This window comes from Lampetra planeri, chromosome 27, assembly GCF_965212315.1.
Source record: "Lampetra planeri chromosome 27, kcLamPlan1.2.h2, whole genome shotgun sequence".
Taxonomy (NCBI): domain Eukaryota; kingdom Metazoa; phylum Chordata; class Hyperoartia; order Petromyzontiformes; family Petromyzontidae; genus Lampetra; species Lampetra planeri.
Window position 1 is genome coordinate 3765211 of NC_136133.1, and position 19726 is coordinate 3784936.

The following is a 19726-nucleotide window of genomic DNA, read 5'->3' on the forward strand; positions in this document are numbered from 1 at the left end:
GCTCACTCTGACTGCACTCGGTACACCTCGTTTGGAGGCCCACCCGCTTAACTGCTCGCTCCGGAGTGAGAAATGATATATGCTATGTGTTAACTTTACATACCTGTCAACCCGTACGGTTTATCTGTATTCTTGAAGAGGGAAATTGAGTTTTTCAGATCCATACGGCGTACAGCCGTTTCAATAAGGGCAAAAACATGTTTTTGGTCTGTTTGAGTTTCTCACTTGTGATGGGACTTTGTAGGATGAACGTTGAGATTTATAAGGGCACGTGGTGACCAATAAGGTCTGAATTGGTCAGTAATAAGGGGGTTGACAGGTATGAATGTATCACATGTTCGCATGGCCACGAGGCTGACTCGCGCTTTGAGACTCCGACCATATGCAAAGGCGCTTCATAAAATGCCTGTGCATACAACCGCGCCATGCGTCGGATTGCTAAACTAGCCATAAACATATGCAATTGATGACAACGGGTGGATGTAATTTTCGTTCGGGTTGGGTGTGATAACATTTATGTGTCACTCTGTTATGTTCGATGGTTAAACAAATACGCGTGTTTGTGCGTTGCAATAAACTCTGTCGCCCGTGTGTGAAACATGCTGGGGTGTTGTTCCTAATTCATGTTTTTGTTGAACCCGGGTGAGAGAATTTCTAACGGGCCGAGGAAGCGGAGACTCGTTCGCAAGAGAGACCTGGGTCAGAAAAACGACGACGACGACAAAAAAAAAGAATAAATTGCATTAAAACATAAACACCGATCTTGATTCGAAGCTTTCGTGACTGCAGGAATCCATACTCTTTGGTTCTTTCGGTAAAGTCACGTGGGTAGAAATAAAATAATAGATCACGACGTTTCGATCGCAACACAAGCAATCGTCAAAACTGCTGAAGTAGGCAGTTTTTTTCTTGCTGTGGTTGTCCCACCTGATGACGATTGCTTGTGTTGCGATCGAAATTATAATCCGTTTGGAAATGTCACAGAGAAATGCGTCCATTGTGTGGCGATCGAAACGTCGTGATCTATTAGTTTTTTCTACCTACGTGACGTTACCGAAAGAACCAAAGAGTATAAACACCAAGGACAACAAATGAAGTGAAGAGAAATCTGAGCGACAACAAAAACAAACGGAAGAAAAATCAACCGTCTTCACAAGAAGACATCGAAAACCAACAGTGCACAAATAATTATAACTCAAGAGGAGATCAAATACGTTTCCCGTCATTGGAACCTCATTTTCCAGTAAAAAAATATGATAATTGATTTTTTACCCTTCTATCTTGCAACAAAAAAAAAAGGTGTCAGTTTTGTTCCCAGATAGAAGTGTAAAAAAACAGTTATCATACGTTTCCCGTGTTAGAATTTAAATCAAGCGCGTGTTCTCTCTTTTTCCACTAAGCCAACCTGCACGGGGGCCACATTTGGATTCCCAATGCCAGTAGAACGTGGCATGTCTGCTCGTCGCATATCCGCCCTGACCAACTAACGCCCGCACCCACTACAGTATATTTTTAACCCTCACGTTTACAAATCCGACACTTTCACGTACACTAACATTCTTCATATCACGCACTGTCCATTTGCATACTTCTAAAAGCACATCTCAGCATTTGCCCACGTTAAAAGCAGCGTGCGCTTTACATGCGCACAGTTACCTATTTGTGTACGGCGTCACTGTCATTTTCTATGGATGTTCACACGGTGGCTAGGAGATGTTAACTACCTCGCCTTGTATACAGGAGGTCGTTGGTTCGATCCCGACCCTGACGCCTCTAATATCTGGAGCGTGTGTCTCTCTCCCCGTGGTCGCATGGATTTTTCTCCGGGTCCTCCGATTTTCCTCTCCACATTTAAAATGAACGTGAGTTTAGAGTATTTGGCTGCTACAAATTTACACAAGATGATTAGCCACTTCGTTGAGCTGTCATTTGTGGCCAGGTTGCTTCTGAAAAAGAGCTATATAGCTGAGTGGGCCTTTCCTGGTAAAATAAAAAAAATATCTGCCTATATATACCTCTGTTCCCAGCGAGTCGTTTAGGCGCCTGGTGCGCTGAATTACCGTATTCTCTTCATTATAAGACACGCTGCGACCCCCACCGATCCCCCAGTATTTTTAAGAAAACGTTTATGATGCGTCTAAGTGTCTGTGTGTGACCAGACATGTTTAACCTCATTGACACGGGGCTGAAATTTGGGATGCGTCTCACTTTAGAATTTTAATCTCGACAAAACGGTACCCAACTTTCACGATCCACTGTGAAGTGGACAGAGGAGGACCATATCGATTCTAGCGCCATCACGCAAAACAGTTGGCTGTGTTGTGCCCGTGTCAGAGTCCACCCGACAAACACAGTGCACTCCTTTACAGACTAAAAATAAATAACTAAAGCAGTTGGACTGTATGCCAATGTGGCGGGAGTGCGCAACCGTCACCCAGTAAACATGCAAACATTGGGTCAACGTCGGCTGTCATTGGGCCAACTTTGGCTCAATGTGCAGATGGTCAATCCCACTACAATTGACCAATATTTTACAACGCCATTTATTTTTATTTCCAGGAAAGCCTCCTATAGCGCTCAAGGCTCATCTTTCAGTCAAGGCCAGAGCGACGTCTTGCCCAAATGTGCATTAAAGCGCTGCTCTCCTCCTGTTCGCAGTGGTGCGTAAATCCTCACGACTGTTGTGGAGGCGAGTCTCTCAATTAAGACGACCACTGATGACTTCCCCACAAAAAAACGGCGAACTCATTTGATCAACCCCAGGGGCATGACGGGCCGAGTCAACCTTCAATTGGGATTTGAACTTCGCAATTAGCTTGCAATTGAGAGGCGCCTAAACGTTACCGAGTAAAAACGGCCACATCCAGGAGGCTCGTGCTGTGTTCCAGCAAGGTTCCAAGAGGGTTTTCTTTTGCATCGAGACGTTTGACCAATTGTTGAGCAAACTTGTGTGTGTGTGTAAACCTGCGAGCCCACAGAAAACCTCCACGCAGCGTTATCACTGCCACAAGTGCGGTGTGCCTCTGCTCCCTAACCATCAGCAATCATCCTGTCCCTACTATAAAGTACAGTGCTCATTAATGATTTACTTTTGGACCACTCAAAAGAGACCCCTTATTGCCGTGGACTCTCACCTGGCCATAACGCCTTTGATTTGCGTGTGCATGTTTAAGAAGGGAAGAGAGAATGTGAGAGGCAGATAATGCAAGAATGAGAGCCAGAGACTGGAGAAAAGTGACAGAATGAACTCACTAGCTACATCATTAAATTACGCCACTGCGTGGATCTCAACCACTTCACGTAAACACTTGCGAGCTTTTTGGCATGACCGCCCCTACTTTTATGCCTCAATACTTTATATACGTATCCGCAAATGATGGGGTCAAAGGGCACGATTTCGAAAATATTTCCTTATTATCGCCTTCCGATTAAATGCCACTCTGACTGTGCTCATCAAAAGGGGCACGACAAACTATGGTAGGTCTATGTCATCGTTTGTGCGAAGATAGGCCTGGTTACGTTGTTATTTTTCCAGTGAGCTCCTTTATGGTGTGAGATAATAGCACGGTTACAGAAATACTTCACGAGCAGCAGCAGCATCTATGCATGTTGTTGTTTCTAAAGGTTCACCTTCACACACCCAGACATGATGGCCTTTTGTCGCGCGATATGCAAATACGGTAACAATTGTTCATTTCGAATGACGTGGGCTAACCAGTTATTTTATATATATAAAACAAGCAATAAAGTACTGAGACGCGATTTTACCGCAGCGATGTCAAGCCCAAATGTAAATTTTCAAGATTGTCAAAAACTCAACGCTCTCGTGTCGGTGCAATGGGCCAGAACTGTTGCGATCTTGGTGCTCATATCTGAAGTAATGTACACAGCAGACTCACGATTATCCGACGTGAGGTTTATGCGCTTTGCGGATTAACCACGCACCTGCGATTTTGACATAAATTAATAACTCATGGATTTTCATATTCTTTGGTTCTTTCGGTAAAGTCACGTAGATAGCAAAAATAAAGTAATAATTAATTAATTTCCTTTTTTCTTTTTACAAAAAACAAAACTCACGAAGTTTCGATCGCAACACCCAAATGAATAAGTTAGGCCCAAATGAATAAGCTAAAACAGTTATACATTGTTATTCTTGGACATTTTTTATTCCAAACAAACACGTGCTCTGGTTAATCCGAAATCCACGTGATCGCCTCTACAGTACAGTAGTTGCATATCTTGACAACAGTGGGCGTAGATTGATGTTGATTGGTGTGGCTCTGCTATCCACTTCGTGGGCCGAGTCTTGTTCCGGGCGGGAGCAGGAAAGTGTTATCACCGAGCACTCGCATTGATCGGTCGATTGTGAACATTCGTTCTAAAACTGAAAGAGGAAGAATGAAAATCGTCAGTTGCGCTTCATTTTGATTGATTTATTTTGTGAGTTTTAATTTACGAAACTGTGCGATGGCAGAGAAACTGAAGATGGAAGCTTGTGTTGCCTCCGAAACGTCGTGATTTTATTTAGTTGTTTTTTCATTTATTTTTTTACCTACGTGACTTTACCGAAAAAACCAAAGAGTATGAAACTGAAGCGTGTTGTTTTAACTTCAAGTCAGGATTTTTTTAAACCTGTTTGAGTGTGTATTTCTATGGACCATTTGTAATGAAACAAGATCGATACATGCTTTACTACATATGTTGGTTTTGTTCATTAACAAACTTCATTTTCTTAACTTAAACATAACATATATTAGTGGTTTTTGGATAGAAATCTGCGGAAAATGGTTACATTTTTGGATTATCCACGATTTTTTATTATCCGCGGCCGTCCTCCCCGTCATTAGCGCGGATAATCGAGACTCGACTGGAAATCTAACTCAGTTCAAGCCTCGCGTAAATGACGCATCTTCTGAATCCCTCCTTTGTACTGTATCCGGAGAATACGGTACACCCTTAAAGTATTCCCGTAACAACAATGTAATTCACAACATTACATCAACAATCCCTTGTCAATCCGTGTTTGGTCGGTGTGGGTTGGTAAATAAGGCGCAAAGGCCTGGTTCAAATAACACGTTCCTTCGGAGTGGGCAGGTAGGAACTTGGTTGGACAGCGTATTCGTGCACGACAGACAGACAAATAATCCCTGGTGGGGAGTGTGGAACCTGTTGTTCCTACCTGTGTACAAGATAACTTGACTTGAGATAGCCAGGCAGCCAGCCAGGTAGCCAGCCCCCTTAACTATCGGCCCCTCCCCCTTGCTTAGGCACCTCCCCTTACCCCCCTTCACTTAGGCCCCTCCCTCCTTAGGCCCCTCCCCTGACCACCCCCCCATATCCTCAGGCCCCTCCCCTGACCCCCCCTCCATTAGGCCCCTCCCCTGACTACCCCCCATATCCTTAGGCCCCTCCCCTGACCCCCCCTCCCTTAGGCCCCTCCTCTGATCCCCCCCCCTCAGGCTCCTCTCATGACCCCCCCCTTCCTTAGGCCCCTCCCCTGTCCCTCCTCCCTTAGGCACCTCCCCTCTCCGTACCCGGCAGTAGGTCTCCACCAATCAAAGAGCTGTTTGTAAGGTCTCCACCAATCAAAGAGCTGTGTGTATTATATATTTATTTATGCACGACAGACAGACAGACAGTCAGACAGACAGACAATAAATCCCTGGTGGGCAGTGTGGAACATTGTTCCTACCTGTATCAGCTGTCAGTGATGTGAGCCATGGCAAGGAGTCAAGCCTCGGTTGCTGTGCTTTTGCATTTTGCAAGACATATAAAAACCGCCAAGGTGACGTGATGTTAACTACCTCGCCTGGTATACAGGAGGTCGTGGGTTCAATCCCAACCCTGACACTTGCTGTATATTTCGAGTTTGCATATCTCTCTCTCTCTCTCTGAGGATTTGTTTTGGGCCCGTGTGGATTTTTATGGGTCCTTCGGGGTTTCCCTCCACATTTAGAATCAATATACGTTTCGAATATTTGGCTACTATAAATTTACACAAGATGATTAGCCCCTTTGTTGAGCTATTGTTTGTGGTCAGGTCGCTTCTGAAAAAGAACTACTATATAGCTCAGCGGGCCTTAACTGGTAAAATAAAAAATAGTTTAGTTTACTTAACACCCAACACGTTATGGGGAGCCCTGTGTACAAGTCTGTCATTTCAGTAATTGGGGTACGGCGTGAAACTAGAGATCTCCCTATCTCATCCACCACCTAATCTCCTGTAACGCAATAACACATTGTCACACTGGCCATTGTGCATCTTGGGCACACATTGCATTAAATCTTAAGACACACTCATTGTCTGTTGTGGGAAAAATCTATGAGCAAAAACTCACTTTCTTGGTCTCCATGTATACAGTATATACATTTCACGTATGTTTTAGTCCATTAGACTTTCCAGGTCAAACACTATCCAGCAGCGTTCATTTAAACAAGCAAACTCTTGGACCCGTCTGAACTGTATGGGTCTCTTGCCGGGTCTCATCAGCAGAGATAGGCTCGTCAACTAAACACTGACACATGAATTCGCAGGTGAAATGGGGAAGAGTACACTCCATTAAAAAAATAACATGTCGTAGGGCTTTCGCGACCAATATTACGCATGATAGAAGTTTTTTTGGGTTAGATCTTGTCAATATAAATGCGTTGTTTAACCCGCCACCACCCGACACAGCAATTAGCAAGGTTTGAGACGTAAATATAAGTGCATAGTTTAGTCTTTATTCAGTGTCTACTCAGCGCTACTTGGCTTGTTTCTTTTATTCATTACATGGATCATCTCTCGTCACTGTTCAGTAACCTTCACCCTCCCCGCTGCCGCAACACGCAAAGTCAATTCTCTATCAGACGCGGAGGTTCCGTTACTCTGGAATTCCTATCTTCACACTGCCAAAATATCATTATCCCTCAACAACTTCAAGCATAGACTACGGTGTCAGCCTTATAAAGTCACTATGCTGGTTGGCGCCAGCTACTGCCATAAAGGTGGAATTGTAAGTCTTGAGCTTCTCTCTGGCACAGGAGCGGCTATGGCATGGAAGCGAGCCCTAGAGGGCATGGTTCGGAGAAGTTTTCAGTTTTCAGTTCAGTTCATTTATTTGGTATAGCCCTGTGAGCCATGCGGCTCTTGAATCGGGTGCAACCGCAACAAACAAAAACATGAACAAGAAACATCTTAAAGTGACTACACGCAACAGAAAAATCCAGGGAAAAAACAGCAAAGCCTTCCAGAAAAAGCACCGTATATCAACGCTGTGTGCAAAAATCCCAGTGGGATGCAAGTCAAACAATAACAACCATAAGACAATTTAGATTAAAGTTACGTCTAACTCTGTACTACAACAAACAGATATGGCTAAACCAAAACGTTTTCGAAATCACCAAACCAGAGCTATAAAAAAAAACAATTCAGAAGCTGTCTTTCCGACAGACCTGTTCTTCACCTGAGGACGGCTGCTTGCGTTGTGGCCGAAACGTCGTGAGAATTGTATTTTATTATGTTTTATTTTATTATTTTATTATTTCCCTTTTACGTGAATTTACCGAAAGAACCAAGAAGAAAAATGTAACAGTAATTCAACGGTCATAATAAGAGAGGCATGTGAGGACGTGACAGGCAGGCTGGTTGACCCCGAGAGGGGACGTGATCGGCACGGGGTAGCGAGGTGGGGGGCGAAAGAGGGCTTCGAGGGACAGACACATCATGCTCGGACGGGGACCTTCTGGGAAGTTCTAGAAGGAGGGAGGACCGAGGGCGGAGCGGGGCCACGCTCGGGAGAATAAAGGACAGGTCCCGAGAGGAATCGGGGCTGTTGTCTGGAATCAACCCTCGGTGCTTCGTCTCTTAGATCTTCGGTCCTTCGCTCGGCATCGTGGGTCAGTCAGAATGTGACTGATTGACCCGGTTGTGGGGCCGTCCATAAATGACGTCACGCGATTTTGGACGATTTTTGACCCCCCCCCCCCTTCGTCACACGGCGTCACAAAAAGTCAGACCCCCCCCCTCAAATATGACGTCACAAAGCTCTGCCCCCCCCCAAAAGAAAACATGCTTCAAATCGCTTTAAACTATTGTCATTGTAGTGCGTATTTAACGTGGCGCTGCACTCTGATGTTGTAGGAGAAAACATGTATTAAAAAAGTCTAATTAATTAAGTAGAACGTGTTGTCTATATCTATTTAAAGATGCGCATTTTGATGTTATGCAGTTACCCTGTTGGGGTCTAGTTAACTAAGAGTGTGTTATGCAGTTACCCTGTTGGGGTCTAGTTAACTAAGAGTGTGTTATGCAGTTACCCTGTTGGGTGTTGTAATGAAACGCGTTGCCCTCCCAGTTCAAAGTGTGTGATGACCACATTCGGTTACAGTGCCGAAAAGGGGGCCACGTTTGGGGCCCCGGAACATGCATGGCCAGTGCGGTGTGGGCCCCGGAACATGCACGGCGAGAGCGGTGGCGGCGGGGGGGGCCCGGAACATGCATAGCCAGCGCGGCGGCAGTGGGGGCCCCGGAACATGCATGGCCAGCGCGGTGGCGCCCCGGAACATGTATGCCCAGCGTGGTGGCGGTGGAGGGGCCCCAAAACATGCAAGGCCAGCACGATGTGGGCCCCGGAACATGCATGGCCAGCGCGGTGTGGGCCCCGGAACATGCATTACCAGCGTGTTGTAGGCCCCGGAACATGCATGGCCAGCGCGGTGTGGGCCCAGGAACATGCATGGCCAGCGCGGTGTGGGCCCCGGAACATGCACGACCAGCGCGGCGGCGATGGGGGGGGGGCCCAGAACATGCATGGCCAGCGCGTTGTAGGCCCCGGAACATGCATGGCCAGCGCGGTGTGGGCCCAGGAACATGCATGGCCAGCGCGGTGTTGGCCCCGGAACATGCACGACCAGCGCGGCGGCGATGGGGGGGGGCCCAGAACATGCATGGCCAGCGCGTTGTAGGCCCCGGAACATGCATGGCCAGCGCGGTGTGGGCCCAGGAACATGCATGGCCAGCGCTTTGGCGGCCCCGGAACGTGCATGGCCACCGCGAGCACGTGGTGCGTCGGGCGGAACTGACATTGGCTTGACCAATGCGCGGTCCGGGGCCCCGTGTGGTGTGTGCGCGCTACACGTGTGCGGGTGGCGTGGGGCGTTGTTGGTGTTACCACCACCATCACCAAGCCAGCCAGCAAGCAAGCACCACCGTACCTACAGCCCGAGGGCGGCCGCAGAAGAAGCAGCAGGCGATATTTGAAGTTACAATCGCTCAATTGCTATTAGTTTCCCCCCAACCCCCCCCCCCCTTTAATGCGCGTACTGCGACCACAACGAGCACAACGCAAATGGACGCTAGCGCTCGCGACTCGTCGTTCGCGAACAATAGCGGCGGCGTCGGCGGTAACAACGCGGAGAACAACAGTTGGACGAAGAAGAGGAACGCTTTGAACGATGACCACCGTCGTGGCGGCGACGGCGGCGACGACGAGGCGAGCGACGAAGCTTCGTTGAAGCAGATGAAGCTCTGCGTCGATGACCTGGGCTGCCAGCTTAAAGTTCTGCGGCTCAACGACCAAATACGCGAGCTGCAGACCATCATACGCGACAAGTGAGTTCCCGCCCGCTTTATTTTTTGTAAAAAAAAAAATGCTCGTAGACATTGAGCCGCTGTGTTAAAAAAAAAATGTCACTGTAAAAAAAAATTTCACTGGTAAAAAAATTCAGTTTAAAAAAAATTCACTGTTAAAAAAACCCTAAAAATTCACCATTGGATAACAGTCGCCCACACCCCCTCCACTGTGTCCGGTGGGGAGTTTTTCACCATCGCTGATCCGTGCGGGGTTTGAAGTGGGGAGTTCCTTCCCACCTTGCCCCGCCCCATGTCCGGGTTCAGATGTCACAACCCTCGCCCCCGGCGTGAATTGGTCGTGGTTGGGAATCGAACTTTGCCATCGTTGCTGGCTTCATTAGTGGCAGTGCGCCGACCGCTGCGCCACCGCTCTCCTCTCCAATATCTAATAATATACAGTTTTACTGTACTCAACGCCTTTACGTGTCACTGTCAAGCACATTCCACGTGCGGTAAACGTTGCGGTAGCTTCAAAGCGATGCTGTTCCCATTCTTAAGACGTGCCTGATGGACAAAAAAAAAACGAACTGCCTGTAAGATGTGTATCACACTGGCTGGGTCGTATAGCGTTACACATCCACACACCGAGAAAGTAAAGGTGTATATGTCTGTTGTACGGGCGTACCGGACACTTCGCCGACGATTAAAACAAAAACAACCAAACAAAAACTTGGATAAAGTCACGGTCGAAATGCGACTTCGACTTGGCCGCGAATTCAGAAGCGGTTTGGCTGGAGTTTGAAACGCACTGCGGCTTATGAAGCCCCCCGGGCGACAGGCGTGATGAGTTCGATTCGACGGCCACGCCTCGGTGTGTGATGTCTTTTGACACTTTGTCTGGGCCCTCTCCCATCGTCTCGCCAAACCCACGTTTGACCACGCCAAAACCCACGTTTGACCACGCCAAAACCCATGTTTGACCACGCCAAAACCCACGTTTGACCACGCCAAAACCCATGTTTGACCACGCCAAAACCCACGTTTGACCACGCCAAAACCCACGTTTGACCACGCCAAAACCCACGTTTGACCGCGCCAAAACCCACGTTTGACCACGCCAAAACCCACATTTGACCACGCCAAAACCCACATTTGACCACGAAAAAAAACCCACGTTTGACCACGCCAAAACCCACGTTTGACCACGCCAAAACCCACGTTTGACCACGCCAAAACCCACGTTTGACCACGCCAAAACCCACGTTTGATCACGCCAAACCCACATTTGACCACGCCAAAACCCACGTTTGACCACGCCAAAACCCACGTTTGATCACGCCAAACCAAACCCCACGTTTGAATTATGATCAAGCAAACCTCTAAACCACGAGTTTTGCCATCAGCAAGCAGTGGATGGCCAAGGGTCTGTCGATCATTTCAATGGCACAGGGATTTGTCTTTTTTAAATCCTTTATATTAAGTTCGCTTGCTTGCTTGCTTGCTTACGACCGTGCAAATCTTTCGGTCGTTTTTTAACCCACTTCCCGTGATCCAATCGAGCTGACATTTTGCACACAGACTCGTTGTGCGTGACAATTTATTTTCGTGAAATATTTTTTCAAAATTTTTACACTTTTTAGGAAAAAATAAATTATATTTAATTACCAATTGCTTAATGGTGGCAGGCAATCATCTGACCCATAGGTGGCAGCCATCTCAAGCCAGAGGACGAGAGGACTCTAGCCGCCACGCATATAAAGGATTTATAGTGAAAAACTTTGTTTTTACGGGTTAATTTTTTTCTATTTGTGTACACGCAATGAGAGCGTTGTTAAACAAGCTCCCGGAATGTACGTCTCAGCTGCTTGTGATCTTGTGCTGTGTGTCAACTCGTGTTATTGTCACTCGCCGTAGGAAAATTGCGGAATTTTCTTAACTGGAAATGAAACTATTTGACGACAGTACAGTATAACTATAAATGCTGATTTCTGTCACCGAGAGGAAAGGAGGAAATTTAATGTATTTATTTATTTCTCAGAATGGACTTGTTCAGAAATTCAGGGGCCTTATTTGTCATTATGTATGTTGTGTTGCACTTCTTTCGCACCGTACGTAGCCAACAGTACGAATTGGAGGTGCGAGGGAAGGACAACAAACTAAACACAACAACAACAACAAGAAGCAGTTCTCAAGAAATGAGGAGGATTACAGTGCCACTTGAAGGCTATTTTTTTTGGGGGGGGGAAGATCTGTAAAGGAATTGCTTCCGTGGGCCGTTCTCTGGCACATCGGACAGATTTCCTCTGCAACATTTCCAAACGGATTATAGTTTCATATTCTTGGTTCTTTCGGTAAAGTCACGTAGAAGGGAAACAATAAAGAACCAAGAATATGAATCCCTGCAGTCACGAAAGCTTTAAATCAGGATTATAGTGACATGACCTCGAAAGCACAACTGGTATTCGCGAAAAATATACTGGAAATGCTGGGTGGCTTGTATGCATATTTTTGTTCATGGTGGAATGACTAAAAAACACGAAATCAAATCATCGGTACCGTACTTTGCATGTGGTTTCACATGCAAAATATCGTCTGCAAAAGTAGTTAACGAAGTGGGGGGCAATGTTACTGCGTGGATTTGGCCAATCGGCCAACGTGCGGGGAGACGTTATCGTTTTGTCAAATTTATAACACGGATCTGGCACGCGTGGCCCTACCCCTTTTATTTACACGCTTTTATTTAACTCACTCTGTTGTATCCTCAAATCTTGTAACTCAATTTTAACCCGCTTCCCAATGTCGTATCGACTGCAAACTTGGTATACGTATGTCATACTGATGACAATATTCTATCATTAAAAAAAGAGAGGGTTGATGAGATCCATGGTAAATAGAAGCAACGGCAGCAGCGAAACAACACGTGGTGTGTGAAGGGATGTTGGATGGTGTGAAAGATTGAGGGGGTGGCTCCTAAACCGTGTACACGTTGAACTTCTTTCGCGCCATACGTAACCAACCGTTCTAATCGGAGGTAAAAAGGGCCACGTTTCTTTTTAAATCCTTTATATTAAGTTCGCTTGCTTGCTTAGGACCGTGAAAATCTTTCGGTCGTTTTTTAACCCACTTCCCGTGATCCAATCGAGCTGACATTTTGCACACAGACTCGTTGTGCATGACAATGAATTTTCGTGAAAACATTTTTCTAAAATTTTACACTGTTTAGGGAAAAAAATTAAATATTTATTTATCAATTGGTTAATGCTGGCACACAATCATCTGACCCATATGTGGCAGCCATCTCAAGCCAGAGGACGAGAGGACTCTAGCCGCCCCGATGCCACGCATATAAAGGATTTATAGTGAAAAACTTTGTTTTTACGGGTTAATTTTTTCAAGGCCTGTTCTGTCACCGTGCACCGGTAATGCACGTGTTTTTGTCACACAACATAAACGACTAGCTTGTTTGCCTGTCCTCGTACGGAAGCTGTAATATTTATGAAAAAATTGAGCAGAGTATAATTGTATCTTGTGGAAATTTAATGGCAGTGAATCTTGCACAAAAGTATGTCATAAAACACTTCACTGCACTTCACTTTAACACTATTAATGGCAGTGAATCTGGCACAAAACGAAGTCATGAAACATTTCACTGCAGTTCACTGTAGCACTATTAATGGCAGTGATTCTTGCACAAAACTAAGTCCTCAAACACCTCACTTCATGTCACTGTAGCACTGTATATAACTGACCTTTAATTTGTTTCAAATTCACGGCTCTGATACTTTATTCTCTTCTGCTTTCGGTCGCCGAGGTTGAAGTAAATTGGAATTCGATACAATATCTGGAAAATCTATTTTACCATAATGTAGCATTAGAGTTACCTTTTGTCTCAAGTGCTGAAGAAATAAATAAAGATACCAAATCCACTTTGTTGCTGCATAGACTTATTTATTAGAATAACTTTCAATAAAGAAACGTCAAACTTAAAACCAACTTGCGATTTTTTTTTTATTTCTGCTCGACCTTCTGCACGAGTGTAAAAATCCACCCGCTCATGAATATTAATGAGGGGGGGGGTGCGGCATGTGGAGTGACGTCACGCGCGTTACACACAAACAGACATATTCTTGGCTCATTATAGTAGTAATTCTCATAATTTCCTGCAGGATAGAATACAGTTCTCAAAATATTCGTAAGTAGTGCCACGCTTTAAAGCTTTCGTGACTGCAGGGATCTATCTTCTTGGTTCTTTCGGTAAAGTCACGTAGAAGGGAAGTAATACAATAATAAAAATGAAACATAATAAAATAATTCTCACGACGTTTCGGCCACAACGCAAGCAGCCGTCATACGCTCCAAGCTTGGTGGTGTTTCATTCTTCACCTGAGGACGGCTGCTTGCGTTGTGGCCGAAACGTCGTGATAATTATTTTATTATGTTTTATTTTGTATTATTTTATTACTTCCCTTCTACGTGACTTTACCGAAAGAACCAAGAAGATAGTGCCACGCTGTAGGAAGTCGACACCAGTGGCTGTGCATACGGGGGGGGGAGGGAGGATGCCTCCGACCAGTCTCTGCCTTCAGGCTGTTATCAGAGATGAGCACCACCACCCTGCTGCTCGTGTGAGCAGTGACGCGCTTTGATTGAACTTGAGTAGGTGTTGGTCTGCATTCCAGCCTTGTGCTGGTGGGGCCGTTGAAATGTCAGATTTGTTTGAATTTACTTGAATTTTTTTTTTACGAATAAGATTTTTTTTCTTGCTTAGGCTATTTTTTAATCCTTTATATTAAGTTCACTTGCTTGCTTGCTTGCTTACGACCGTGCAAATCTTTCGGTCGTTTTTTAACCCACTTCCCGTGATCCAATCGAGCTGACATTTTGCACACAGACTCGTTGTGCGTGACAATGTATTTTCGTGAATTTTTTTTTCCAAAATTTTACACTTTTTAGGAAAAAATAAATTATATTTCATTACCAATTGCTTAATGGTGGCAGCCATCTCAAGCCAGAGGACGAGAGGACTCTAGCCGCCACGCATATAAAGGATTTATAGTGAAAAACTTAGTTTTTACGGGTTAATTTTTATTATACCAGATAATGCCCACTGAGCTTTTTAGCTCCTTTTCAGAAGCGACCTGGCCACAAATGATAGCTCAACCAAGTGGCTTATCGTGTGGAAATTTCTAGCAGCCAAATACTCGAAACGCCACGTTGATTCTAAATGTGGAGGGAAAAAAACCGAAGGACCTGGAGAAAAATCCACGTGACCACTGGGAGAGAGAGAGACACGCAAACTCCAAATATACAGCTGGCGTCAGGGGTCTGGATAAAACCCACGACATTATACTCTTGCATTGATCGTAATGTTTGTTGCATGATAAACTAGAAAATGGAAATTCCCTAAGGGTGGAATTTAACCAACTGAAACGCAGAACCAAACCTAATTTGATGCTGTTTATTCGTGCATTCATTGTTGACGTTGGCGGTGTGCCGTCTGTATTCCGCAGGTCGACCAGCAGAGGGGACTTCGTGTTCAGTGCCGACCGGCTGGTACGTTGCGGTGTGCGCACGCGCGCGGGGCCTAACGCAAAGCCGGCCAGACGGGGAGCTTTAAAGCGTTGAAATGTCACGAGCTAGGGGCGGTAGCAATAGCAGCAGTAATAAGCGACGCTGCCAGCATCGGCAAATAAACGTCAAGGCCCTCTTTGCTTCGTTTGTTACGCTTTATTGAACAAAAGATAATAAACTGAGACTAAACGATAAATACATTGACGGTCGTTTTGCCGCACAGAAATGTCTTGCGAGTATGGCAGACCTAGACCTGATAATTGTTTTTTTACCCTTCTATCGTGCAACAAAACTGACACCTTTTTTACAAAGAGTCATGTTTGCATAGACCACAATACCTGCAGTCATAATGCAAACAAAAAATATAACTCTGATAATGTATGCACATTATATTTTTTGTTTGCATTATGACTGCAGGTATTGTGGTCTATGCAAACATGACTCCTTGTAAAAAAGGTGTCAGTTTTGTTGCCAGATAGAAGGGTAAAAAAACAATTATCATATTTTTTACTGGCAAATGAGGTTCCAATGGTGTAAAAGACCTAGACCTGTATGAGCGTGGGCGCGTGTGTTGGTGGCAAACCGTACTGTCTTGGTTAGCGCCGTTGCTCTACGAACATGCAGACCCGAGTTTGAGTCCCGCCCGCAACCAATATCGGCGTGAGGAATATCCGAAGGACACCCGGTGGGCGTCCTGTGCTTATGTGCGCTCCGCCCGTTGTGCGTGCACCGCGTAGATTCGCTTGGTCGTGGAAGAGGGCCTCAATCAACTCCCGTACAGCGACTGCACGGTGACCACCCCGACAGGTGAAGTCCTCACCGCTTGCCCGCCCGCCCGCCCGCCTGCCCACCCGCCCCTCCAGATGCCACTGATAGTCTTGACACCTGTGATAAAGAGCTTCAGAGGTCATCGAATCAGAATCGGAATTGGAATATTTACCCAGGAGAAATCCGATGAGCTATGGAGCTCTGTTTTTTCACACATGTCCAGTCGGGGCACTTGGTGAGAAAGTTACAATAACAAATAATATAAAACAACGATAGGAGTGCAAAGTATAGAAAAGGTAAACAAATCACTAAAATTTTGATTTAAAGCTTTCGTGACTGCAGGGATTCATCTTCTTGGTTCTTTCGGTAAAGTCACGTAGAAGGGAAATAATAAAATAAATAAAATAAAACATAATAAAATAATTCTCACGACGTTTCGGCCACAACGCAAGCAGCCGTCCTCAGGTGGAGAGCAGGTCTGTCGGAAAGACTGTCTGTCCCTTCTACGTGACTTTACCGAATAAACCAAGAAGAGAAATCACTAAAAGTAAATGCATAATCTAAAACTAAACAATTTTTATTTTACAAGGTAAAACCCACCGAGCTATTCTTTTTCAGAAGCGACCTGGCTGTAAATGGTAGCTCAGCGAAAGAGCCTTATCACGTGGAACTCCAGTCTAAAGAAAGATTCTGAGATGGTTTATAAAACCAGGGGAGCGCTGGTGGTTAGGCCATATAAATGATTCGGCCAAATTTGTGTTGTCAAGACCCTCCATCACCTGCTGCAGCCAAACAAAATCAAATTATCCACGTGTACTACAAGCATTTAAACGCCGATTGGTATTGTTCCAGCGAACTCACCGGTAAGTTGAAGAACAATTCTCACAGGTCATGCTTGGCAGCAATTAGACACTCGGCGTTTCACTTGAAACCATGTCGCACGTTGTCGGGGCAAGGTCCAGGAAGTCGGGAATAAACATCCAGGAGGTTCTGATGATGCTTGACACAGTGTCAAGCGAATAGTCTTATCTAATTACGGCTGAGAGAATATTGCTCAATTCACCGATGAGTGAGCAAAGACAATAGCAACTGGGGCTCTGTTACATGCTTGTACACCATGTGACATATTTCTAGATTTGAAGCTTTCGTGACTGCAAGGATTCATACTCTGATGTTTTTTCGGTAAAGTCACGTAGGTAAAAAATAAAATTAAAAGTTAATAAAAGTTATAATGGAAATAAAATAAAATAATAAATCACTTGATGCAGTAATTTTTGCTGTGACGGTCCCACCTGATGACGGAGCCTTGTGTTGCCTCCGAAACGTCGTGATTTATTATTTTATTTTATTTCCATTATTACTTTTATTAACTTTAAAATTTATTTTTTTACCTACGTGACTTTACTGAAAAAACCTAAGAGTATGTGACGTATTAATTTGTTTGGCTGTGTTGTCATGGCCTTGCCCAAAAACATCTATTATAAATCTTGACATTGACTGCAAAAATTGTACGTGTTATGTTAAAATAGCACTTTGCATTTCTATTGCTTCTAAATGACTCATCATCTCAAAATACACCTGTGTCGTCGTAAAAGGTGCGGTGCGGTCACGTGATGATGACTTCTTCCTCTGCCACCATGGTCCCCCTTGTGGTGCAGGTCACAAGTACGAAGGCGTAAAGTTTGAGAAGGGCAACTGTGGCGTGAGCATCATGCGGAGCGGTGAGTCCATTGCGGCGCCGAGGAGCTGGGCCCGGCAAGGCTCGGATCGGCTGCAGAGAACACAGCCATGAGCCGATCAACCTCCCTCCTCACGGGGGGTAGGAGGGGTGATCGATTCTCTAGAGTCGGGCGCGTCGATTCGTGCGGTGTCGATTCCTATTGTGTGCGGGAGGAGCTGGGCCCGGCAAGGCTCGGATCGGCTGCAGAGAACACAGCCATGAGCCGATCAACCTCCCTCCTCACGGGGGGTAGGAGGGGTGATCGATTCTCTAGAGTCGGGCGTGTCGATTCGTGCGGTGTCGATTCCTATTGTGTGCGGGAGGAGATGCGTGGGATTTCGATTCTATTTTTAAGTGAGGAAATCGATTCTTGCGGTGTCGATTCCTATTGGGTTGGGGGTGATGCTTGGATGGGTTTCGATTCATTCATATCCCCCCTTGCCACGAGACTGAACACAACACAGATACCCCCCTTGCCACGAGACTGAACACAACACAGATACCCCCTTGCCACGGGGCTGTGCGCGGTCATAATAATAAAGACGCTTCCCTTCCCATCCCGGCAGAGTCTTCCAGATGACGCTGGGTCAAAGTTCACCCCCATTTAAAATTTGATTTAAAAAAATGTATTGGCCTTGGGGGATGCGGGAATCGATCCCGCCACCTCTCGCATGCTAAGCGAGCGCGCTACCAACTGAGCTAATGCCCCTCGACGTGGAACATGTCAAGTCCCTTATCTGCGACACCGTCTCATCAGGGCGCATCCATCTCAGCTCCCCCCCCCCCATCGCGTTCACTCTCTCTGTATCTCAGAGTCGTAATCTTTATTCAGACCGGAGGAATCCGATGAGCTATGAAGCGCTTTTTCACAGACGTCCAAGTGCAAAGAACGAGATGAGTGCAAAACAACGACGTGGCAAGCAAGCCACTGACAATATATGAATATGATAAAGTATGTAAGGACAACTTGCATAGGTACAGTACATTGCAAAGAAGCCATTGGACTCGGCGTAGCTCTTTAATACAGATTGTCTTGGCGCGTTATTATCGCATAAACAAAATGTTTTATTACTTTAAGCGCAAATGGCTTCTATGCTCGTGAATGTAAAAACGTAGTTGCCTTTTTGAGAAATATAGTCTGTGTGGAGGACGCGGGTATCGATCCAGCGACCTAAACATCGGAGAATTCAACACACTTTGTGGCATGAGCACGCTACCAGGTACGCTGATGTCTCCGTAGCATCGAGAGGCCCTAGTGTCGTTGGTAGCGTGCAAGCTGTGTGTTATCTTCTTGGTTCTTTCGGTAAAGTCACGTAGAATGGAAGTAATAAAATAAAAAAAATGAAACATAATAAAATAATTATTTTAGTATGTTTTATTTTGATTATTTTATTATTTCCATTCTACGTAATAAAAATAAAACATAATAAAATAATGATTTTAGTATGTACTAGCAGAAGTACCCGGCGTTGCCCGGGTGAAACAGGACCCTGCGGGGTGGGCTGGTAGGAATAATACTTAGTACCGGTACAGGGATATCGACCGGGTATAGAGGAGTTAAAGAAAAAATTACTGTATTCTAGTGTAACGTTAATTAAAAGTGTTTGTTTTGACAAGAAACGCTATGAGATTTAAAGACCCCCCAACACCACCCTCAACACCACCCCTCCCACCAGCCCTCACCACCCCCCACCACCCCCCACCACCACCTTCTGCACTAGGCCTCGCGAAGCCTGCCGCACTAGGCCTCGCGAAGCCTGCCACACTAGGCCTCGCGAAGCCTGCTGCACTAGGCCTCGCGAAGCCTTCTCTGCAGTAGACTTAGCGAAGCCTTCTGCACTAGGCCTCGCGAAGCCTCTACAGTAGGCCTCGCGAAGCCTTCCCTGCAGTAGGCCTCGCGAAGCCTTCTCTGCAGTAGGCCTCGCGATGCCTTCTCTGCAGTAGGCCTCGCGATGCCTTCTCTGCAGTAGGCCTCGCGAAGCCTGCCGCACTAGGCCTCGCGAAGCCTGCTGCACTAGGCCTCGCGAAGCCTTCTCTGCAGTAGACCTAGCGAAGCCTTCTGCACTAGGCCTCGCGAAGCCTTCTCTGCAGTAGGCCTCGCGAAGCCTTCT

At 45.9% G+C, this 19726-nt stretch overlaps 1 protein-coding gene and 1 non-coding gene across 2 annotated transcripts in view; one reads left to right on the forward strand and one right to left on the reverse strand.

Moving 5' to 3' along the window:
* Positions 1-9065: 9065 nt before the first annotated feature.
* UPRT (uracil phosphoribosyltransferase homolog) overlaps positions 9066-19726 on the forward strand; it is a 33576-nt gene continuing 22915 nt past the window's right edge. The window contains exons 1-4 of the mRNA XM_078607258.1: positions 9066-9595; positions 15067-15109; positions 15865-15934; positions 17554-17616. Of these exons, the coding sequence (XP_078463384.1) occupies positions 9081-9595; positions 15067-15109; positions 15865-15934; positions 17554-17616 (691 nt within the window). The 5' untranslated portion in view covers positions 9066-9080. The remainder of the gene's footprint in view (positions 9596-15066; positions 15110-15864; positions 15935-17553; positions 17617-19726) is intronic.
* TRNAA-AGC (transfer RNA alanine (anticodon AGC)) lies at positions 18252-18324 on the reverse strand. The gene has a single exon. It is a non-coding gene; the product is annotated as a tRNA-Ala (tRNA).